Raw genomic sequence first — 9,554 nt, forward strand, 5'->3', positions numbered from 1 at the left:
TCCTGACTGAAATTCCGGATTGTTTGTATGCCACTGCTGTGTATTCACCAGCTTAACAAAACAGCCATAGAATCATAACCTCTGAATTGACACTGTAAACGTACTCTCGGTAATAGAGTAACACAAAGACCCCAAGTGCAATACCAGAATATTCTTCTGGCTATGGTTTAGAAAACACTACAGTAGAAGTTCACAATTGCCCATCAGGTGAGTCTCTAAAGCAAGAAGGAAAGGTAAACAGACAGAAGAATCAGCACTCCAACATCTCTCTCAATCAAAAATTTATTAACAAATACGGTCAAGTGTAGGTCATTAGCATCATTTCACACTCCAGGCATACCACATGAAAGGCATCCCTTAATTAGTACATACTTTACAGGTTCCTGGGATTTGCTTTGAAATTTTGTGTGTATTCAAGGTCAGTCAAAAAATCCCTCTCTTGCATAAACAAGAGACAGGCACACAATAAGCCTCCTAACACAGTACTCTGCAGGCAGGCATTATCGAGCAGATCTTTAACTTCCTGCAGCTCAGGAAAGAAACTCAGGCAACTGCAAGATCCAGAGATTTATAATCAGGAAGTTACCAAATGCTTATATTCTTCTTATTTTTGAGTAAAGTTTACAGGTTTAGAGTCCAGAACTTAACTTTCCATGCTGCCAGTCTAAAAATTATTATCACTTTAAGCTTACTCTGTGTAAAATATACACAAGTGACTCTGTCATGCAACAACAAACAGTCTTCATACAAAGAACTTAAAACAGTTGTAAACAAACTTTTGACACGCCTATAACTTAAAATAGCTTAGAGAATTCCAGACACTGGGGAGCTTTCTTGTTAGGAGTCAGTTTGAGAAAACAGTCTTGGCTTGGACTATTACTGCTTTACAGATGAGTAAGGAGAATTTGTGATGTGCAGACTGCTGTTACATGGAAGCTTACAGACATCGAATCTGCAGATTCTGAGCCACCAATTTCGTAAGTCTTGAACTGTTTCAAGAGGTTACACAGGAAGCGCTGAAGGAGTAAAAACTTGTCCAACAGGTAAAAGAGCAATGGTCTAATTTCAGGACACTACACTAGATGACCACAGTGCAAATCCTGAGCCTTTGGACAGTCCCTCAGTTCCAACTTGAAAAGTATGACCAAAGGCCTACATACAGAAATCCTGCAGCCACAAGAAAGAAAATCTAGAGACATCCACCACTTCACTCCAGATCATTTGTACTGACAGCCATTATAGCAAAAGATTATCTTACAGCCATCTGAGAATCAAATTCAGTGAACAGACCTCAACTGTGCATGTCAACAAGTCTGGAAATGTGGCTGCTTCCTTAATCAGGGCATAAGCCACTCTGTTGATTCCAAGATCAGTAAGAGCAAGTGTGGGTAAAACAAGGACTTGGATTCCCAACGGCCAACAAAGCAACTTGGGCGGAAGGATAATGTTCAGGGAGATGAACTGCAATATGTAATTGGGGATGTAAAAAGGTAAACTCTTAGTGAAACAAAAGACTTGGTACAATACTTACCTTCCACAAAGGATTTTCACTCCTCTAGAAGGTTAAACGCTGAAGTAGAAGTTAAGAAAGAACTCTGATCTTATCACAGAAACTGAGAAGACTCCTCCACAAGAAACCCTGCACTGTATTTGTAGTGGAGTAAGTGTTCACATACCTAAAGGTTGATAACCAACTTTCACTCGGCCATACCAGCTGTGACGGAGCTTTTTCAACTCTTCCCTATCATGCAGTGGGAAAATCTGAACTAGAATTCCACTGGTCAATAATCTTCTCACTAGAAGGAAAAAGGCAAAAAAAAGGTACCTAGCACTGCTTCCAAGGACAGGTGAAGTTGACATAAGCAAATGAGTTACATTATGTACTTAACAAGCCTAAAGTTCCTTTGAAATAGATCTAGCACTCAAATCCTTAAAAAAAAATTAATCAATAGTCTGCATGTTAGTTACAAATTATTCATTACAGAGAGCAGTTACACCTATTCCTGCAAAGACTGTGCTGTCCACTGGAGGAGAAACAGCAACCTTTTTACATCTATTAACTATTCCATAGGTTTGCAATACAATCAGTTGCAGCTTCGGGAATAGAAAGTGCTACAGGTCAAAACTGAAATGCCATATGTAGCTTTGTGGGGAAAACCACTAAGCCATTGTTGTATTAATTATGGGAAAGATACTACAAACATTTTTGAATTATCAGTTTACACCAATTCATAAATTACAACACATCTTCATTGAAAACAAACTATATATTCCACAATTTGTATTTAACTTTGTTATGGAAAGCAATACTACGTGTGTGGATAAACAATTAACAAACTGCTCTGAAAGTTACAACCATACAAGAAAAAGAAAAGAAATTCAAAAACAGGGGAGGAGAGGCACTGGAAGCATTGTGACAGTACTCTACCATTTCCCATTAGCATCTGCTTGACGTAACTAGAACATTGGCTGAGTAACACTGGCTACATAAAAAAACTACCAATGTAAATTCATCTGACATCTACGTTTATTTACACTTCTTGAACCCACTAATATGCACAGATTGCTTTCTTTGATTACCAAAGCTAATAAATAAAGATACTGTAATTAAAAGACATACAAATATTAAGATAAATTCTCCTATGAAACCATAGCATCTCTGCCAATGAACTAGTTTTAGCCGCTACTATAAAAATAGCACCAGCTCTCATTGCTTCTTTCTCCCATGAAAAGGAAGAGCTCTTGCAGCAAAGAGAAGGATCAATGAAACCAAATAAATGAAATAAAACGTCCTTTGTATTATGAAATTTTTACCCTTGAAGCACTGTTACTCATTCCAGTATTTTTATACAGAGACAATCTAAGTATATCATTATCAAATTAAAAGGATATATATCTTTGCTACTAATTAAAAAGAATTGATGATGTCAACATATGTGAAAACTATCCAACAGAAAAGAACATAAGGCCAAAGCCTCAGCCTCACAGAAAGACGGATGGAAGGTCCCTTGGAAGTTATCTGGTCCAACTTCCTGCTCAAAGTAGGTCCAGCTTAAACTGGGCTACTTAGGGCCTTGTCTAGTGAAGATCTAAAAGTGTCCCAGGACAGAGTGACCACGATCTCTTTAAATTCCTGTTCCAATGTTTGATTACCCTACGGTGGAAAACACTTTCTTAATATCTATTCAGAATTTCTCATGCTGCATTGTGCATCCATAGCCACTTGTCCTATCACTGTGAAGCAGTGAGAAAACAAAGTTGATTCAAAACAGTGGGACTTGAATGTCTGAAGGATTTCTCTTCGTTACAGGAAAATTAAATTTTTTTCATCATGAACACTATCATACATCAACACAGTGAGTTACAGGAAACAAACTACATTGCTTACCAATTGATTTTCCTGGGTACAGCTTTGCCTGAGGATATCCAGGGATCATTTTTTCATCTTTAGCTCTCAAATTTTCAAGTTCATGTTTGATTATGTACTGACATTCTGCCATTGTAAGGAAATCATGATTGTCATCTAAATCAAAAAGAAGACTCTATGAAATTGTGCAGCGTAGGAATACAACCCTGGCAGCAAATAACTATAACAAATGACCAGAATCAGACTATTACGGCTAATGAACATTCATTAGCAGAAACTCCACTTTTTAAAATCAATTTCTTGAGAAGGAGCCTTCTCTAACTGGCACATATTGGCCACTGAGTTTTTGACTACCCTGGTAAACTAAGAGAACAAATGACTCCAGAGACAAAGACACCCCTGAAGTACTAATTGCTGGAGACCAGGACAGCATGCAGCAAGTACCACATACTCATGCCCTACTGAAAGACTCTTCCTTAGGAATCTACTATTTGCCAATCTCAGAACCTCCATTCCCCTTTCTGCCATACAGTGCCTAAAGTACTTTCTTAACAAAAACCAGTAAGATGACAGGACAAATCTTTTCTGTAAACATTTCACACCAAATATCATAGATTCACAGTATCCTGCTTTTGTTGCCCATATAACATAATGATAAGCCATTTGAGATGATTAGTTCTCACAAAAATACAGAAATACGGTAAAGCAATTAGAAAAATTCTGAAAAACAGAAAATTTTGAAAAGCTATGGCAACAAACCTATTGTCCACCATCGGGAAGCAGACTTTGATTTCCTTGAGATAGTGACCAGATGATTATTTTCCTCTTAGGAATAGGAAACTAGGGATGGCCCTAAATACACTAAGTGAGAAGCTAAAATAGCAGCAAACCTCTAATTCAAAGAATAACAACATAGCATCAGTTAAACTGGAGAGCCAGAAATACTAGTGAGACATCACAGGCTGCAGGGAATCTTTTGTAGGTGACGTTTTTCACCTCATCTAAGCATGGTCAACTACTTTATCCTCTGAGCAGATCCAGACAAAACTGAAATTTAATACTGAGTGTTTTTAAAAAGAAAAAATACCAGGAGATACAGCAAAAAATATATTTTATATTTACAGCAGTTGGAGTTCCAGCTGCTCCTAGAGGTTCTGTTAGACAGTCAGCTATGCATGAAAAATATAAAGGCATGAAAAACGGAAATGGCAACTGACTGTTCTTCTGAAGGCCTCCCAATTTCAGAAAAGCAAGGTCACAAAAGAGGAGACACTGCAACAATTACTGCACACAGCAGCAGTGGTGAACAGAACTGCCATCGAACAACAAAAGTTTGACTCCGTTATTATTTCAGACAGACCAAAGAACCTTGATATCGGAAACATGGTGAAAGGCAACACTCAAACAGGCACGTGAAAGGTACTAGCAAGACTAAGGTGGAACTCCAGTATTTACCTGGAGAGCAAAATGAGTTCAGCCACTGCAGGGGGGGTTAAATACCCTACATGCAGTACATTTAGAAGGAGATCTTACTGTGTTGGCATGTCCTCAAAACAAAAGCGGAAAAGGAACGATTCTACTAATCATGTCCAAATTCTGCTGAATGGCTCTGTAGTGTTAATTAATTGTTTAATTGTTCGATGTGTACATATAATAGATAAAAATGTTTCTATTTTCTCCAGCTAATTATAAGATAACAAGCCTCAAAACTGGCTCACAGAAATTAAATGGCTATGCTAATTTATAACATTGGTTGTTAATCATAAAATCATGTTTATCAGCTATTTTTTCTAGTCTTATTTTCAACAAAAGTCTTTCATGCAAATAAGAGACTATTTGGAGCATAGAAAAGCATAAAGGAAAACACAAGCAAAAATTAAAACCAAGTGAAATTTAAAAAAAAAATTCATTATATGATCTGAATTTCCATAGTTAAAAATGAGTATTTTTTGACATGGCTTAGTCTTCCTATTTCTGTTCACTGTTGTCATTCCAAGGATACAAAGTCCGTGAAAGACTTAGCAGTGCAATTGCTTCTAATCTTTTAGTCATCCCTTTACAAAGACCCTTACAACTGCTTACCTTCAAAATCTTTGAAAGTTTTCCTACTGCTGTATGTAAAAGTTCTCATTGAGTTATCATTACATTCCTTCACCAAACCCACAGTTTCAGCACCCAGCAGCAGCCTTAAGTGGGAAGCTCCAACTAGATAAATATTTTCATCTCCATTTTCTGTGACCAATGGTTTAATCAGCAGTTGTGCACCTTCAAAGAATAGAAAGGCAAAATAAGGAAGAAAAATAGTAAAATTACATCTAAAACTCTTATTATTTTAGCATCTATCACATTGGTCCATTAACAGGAGCACTGAAAATGCCTCTTTTTAAGGGCACAAAGAATTAAGGCTTCAATGGCACCTGATGTGTGGTGGTCACAATCTTGCAGGCTCACCCCTGATTTCAGCCCTGTTTCTGTGGAAATGCTCACAAAAGTGAACTGGAACAGTGGGGACAGTTTGGATCTACTCCCCTGATGTTCATATCACATAAACAAGCAGTACTTCTGCAAACAGTTCCACTCATTTTGAGAAGATTAGACTTTTGAAACAGAAACATCCCTGACTTACATAGCAGAGGCCTGAAAGCAAGTTTGTAGTCACAAATCCAACCACCATGGAAATGCTACTGACCATAAGATATAAGCTACAACAGCCATAAACAATTTCTACCTAAAAAAAATGTTTAAAAAAGGGTCAAAGAATTACATATTAATTAGCCTAACTTCAATTCCTGAAAGTAAACCAAAATCAGTTATGAAATATTGTCTTTGCAAGACCCTATAAACTACCAAAAATATAACTATAATCCAACATGAATTTATCAAGATTAAATTGCTTCCTGCTAACCTAACTTCATACTGCAATACAGTACCAAAGCTTATGGACAGCATGTGAGGCTTGGCAAGGCTTACAATGTTTCTGTAAGCAACAAGAGAAACACGCTCTAGACAACTGCTACAAAAGTGACATCAAAGCTACATTAAAAGACAGGTTATCAGGGTTTCAGTGCAAAAACAGAAGGATTCTAGAGTTCAATTGGCATTTGACCTTAAGCCAATGTTTTCATTAATAACGGGGGTAAGAGGGTTCAGTTATTACATTTTCATGACATGAAGGTCTACTACTACATAAAATTAACTAACTTCAACAATGCAAAATGGAATGAGATTGGCTAAACAATCATTAAACCACATATTCCCTGAAAACTAATTTTCTGTACATCTTCATATTATACTGACAGTCAATTTGATTTCACAGTGTTAGAGGTCACACTGTACTTACCTCCATTTGCTTTTTTGTCCACAATTCGTTTAGTGAACCATTTTATGGTTTCCTCTTTGGTGCCTTTTGCAAGTTCAATTACCACCAGAGGCCTGAAGTTACACTCAACAGTATCCAAGAAAGACCAGCTTTCTGCCATCTCTTGAGAGCTTGCTAAGTACAAAACCAAAATAAAGTGTGAGCGTAACAAAATATTTGCTAGCAATATAACTGCCACAAAACTTTACTATACTGAGTTACACATCTGTGTAAAGGCATAGGTGCACATCTTTGTGGACTTACTACTGTGACCAGTTAGAGTAACCTCTCCAGTTGTCACGTGGCAAGATGCTACCAGTCCTTCGTGGCATTTATGCCCTACTCTCTAAGTAGGAAAAGTGTTGTGGCTATGTATAGCAAAGTAGCGAAGCAAAGAACGCAAATAAATGAATTTAAACCAAGTAATAAAGAAACCATCATCAAAAACAACAGCTTGCAACTTCCTACAGTGTATTTGTCAGCAAATGAAAACATTAACAGAACCTTAGTCAAACAGATATTTAAAAACAAGCTTCTCATGATAAGAGTATGTAAATACATAAGTTTAAGGAGGAACCTTAATCTTGTGGAGCTTTAACCATACCAAGGAAAGTTATACCACCTTGTGTAGGTGAGCAGGACACCTGTCATAGATAGGCAAATTAAACACAAAGCACTTAAATGATTTGCTGAAGGCTATAAATCAAGGGTTCTCTGACAAAGTCCAGCTGCAAATCATTGAGCAGCAGCACAGCTTTATGTGTAAACAATCCAAATTATCTAAGTGGACCTTTATAGAATCATAGGCTCATTTAGGTTGGAAAAGACCTGTAAAGATCATCAGGTCCAATCATTAACCCATCACTGCCAAGTCGATCACTAAACCATGTCCCCCAAGTGCCACATCTACATGGCTTCTAAATACCTTCAGGGATGGGGATTCAACCACTTCCCTGAGCAGCCTGTTCCAATGCTTGGCAACTCTTTCCATCAAGGAAATTTTCAAAATATCCAGTAGCACAACTTGAGGCTACTTTCTCTTGTCCTGTCACCTGTTACTCTGGCAGACCTCCACCTTGCAACAACCTCCTTTCAGGTAGTTGTAGAGAGTGATAAGGTCTCCCCTGAGCCTCCCTTTTGTCAAGGCTAAACAACCCCAGCCACTCTTTAGTCTTGTGGACAACTTTCATACAAATGATTCTACAGATATCATTATATCATGCTTCATGAAGCAACTCAGAGGTGTTGAGTTAAAATAATTCTAGTAACTAAAAAAAAAATTAAAAACCTATCACAGACTTAATTTACTGAATTTAAAAGTGAGGGGAAGGTTTGGTGGTTTTGATTTGGGGTTGGTTTATTTTGCTGTTAACTAGACTGAAGAAAGGATTTTTACCTACTGTCTTTAAGCAGTTTTCCCCCTCCTGTTCTAAGATTGAAATTACTTAATTTCTAATTAAGTTGCTCTAAGGATGCAGTTCAGCTTTCATTATAGCTATACTTGTGTGATTCAAAGAGAATCACAATCTCCAGAATCTCATATAAATTATCCTACAAAATACAGGGATAATGTAAACATATGCAAACCATAATAAACAAGTCCATTCATTTTTGACTGGAAAAAAAAAAAAGCTTTCAAGCCGAATTTCAAAGGAGTTTTCGGTCAGTTTCACTTGCCTGTTCACATGCACTCAATTCAACAGCATTCACATTCACAGCTCTGAACCCAAGTAGATATGTCCTTAGAACAAATACATTAGTTTAATAAAGTATTTTAAAACCTTTTAGAAGCAAATCTGCACAAGCAGAATGAATCAGACAAAGGCAAACATAATCAGGCACTGTAACTGGGATTGTCCATGACTGACTACACTGTCTTGATGAGTCACTCCACCTTACTGCATCCTATTCCATCATGAGGTGCTGGGGCTTTTTTTAAGATAAGGCTTGACACACTGTGCATATTGCAATTTCTGAAGAATGTGAAGAATGAAAAGCACTAGATAATTATTAAATATTACCAGTTAACAATATTGCTTCACAGAACATTTATCTTCTGAAAACAGCCTTTGTATAACCACTGTGCTACTTGATGAACTTGGCTCCTATCGTTAATTCAGAATCATTGTGCTTGGCACGGTGACCATATAATCATAGAATGGCTTGGGTTGGGACTTTAAAGTTCCTCTAGTTCCAACCTGCCTGCCAATGTTACGGTATGCATATGATTACAGTATCACTGTATTTTCTAGAATAATTTAAATGAAATTCTGGAGATTGCGATTTCTCTTTGAAACACACAAGCGTAACTACAATGAAAGCTGAACTGCATTCTCCCACCAGAGCAGGTTGCTCAGAGCCCCACCCAGCCTGGCCTTAAACACTGCCAGGGGTGAGGCATCCACAGCTTCTCTGGGCAACCTGTTCCAGTGTCTCACGGTAAAGACTTTTCTTCCTAATATCCAAGCTAAACCTACTCTTTCAATTTGTTATTTTCAGGCTTTCGGTAAGATTTGTCATTTACAGGCTCATTACTACTGAAAACTAGAACAGGGCCTTCCAAATCACGTCTTCCCAGCAATAATTTCCAAACAGCTAGCCCAATGCCCACACAGACCCAGTGGGACTAACTTGGCCTCTTCTTTCATATCTACACAGCGTAAGTTGTGACCGACCCAGAATTACAGGGTACAGAGCCACTCTAAGCACGCATCCCCCTCCCGATCCCGGAGCGGCTGGGCAGCAATCCCCAAACCGCCGAACCCCTCGGGGCAGAGGGGGACGCTGCCCCTTCCCCAGCGGCGCGGGCGCAGCGCAGAGCCGCGGTGG

The 9,554-nt window shown here is 38.1% G+C and overlaps 1 protein-coding gene across 1 annotated transcript in view; it reads right to left on the reverse strand.

Annotated features, from left to right (window-relative positions):
* ANO10 (anoctamin 10) overlaps positions 1-9,373 on the reverse strand; it is a 127,307-nt gene extending 117,934 nt beyond the window's left edge. Inside the window, exons 1-5 of the mRNA XM_009081925.1 lie at positions 9,353-9,373; positions 6,708-6,846; positions 5,450-5,632; positions 3,389-3,523; positions 1,677-1,796 (exon numbers count right to left, since the gene is read on the reverse strand). Of these exons, the coding sequence (XP_009080173.1) occupies positions 1,677-1,796; positions 3,389-3,523; positions 5,450-5,632; positions 6,708-6,846; positions 9,353-9,373 (598 nt within the window). The remainder of the gene's footprint in view (positions 1-1,676; positions 1,797-3,388; positions 3,524-5,449; positions 5,633-6,707; positions 6,847-9,352) is intronic.
* Positions 9,374-9,554: the final 181 nt, after the last annotated feature.

This window comes from Acanthisitta chloris, unplaced genomic scaffold (genome assembly GCF_000695815.1).
Source record: "Acanthisitta chloris isolate BGI_N310 unplaced genomic scaffold, ASM69581v1 scaffold6319, whole genome shotgun sequence".
NCBI classification, from domain to species: Eukaryota; Metazoa; Chordata; class Aves; order Passeriformes; family Acanthisittidae; genus Acanthisitta; species Acanthisitta chloris.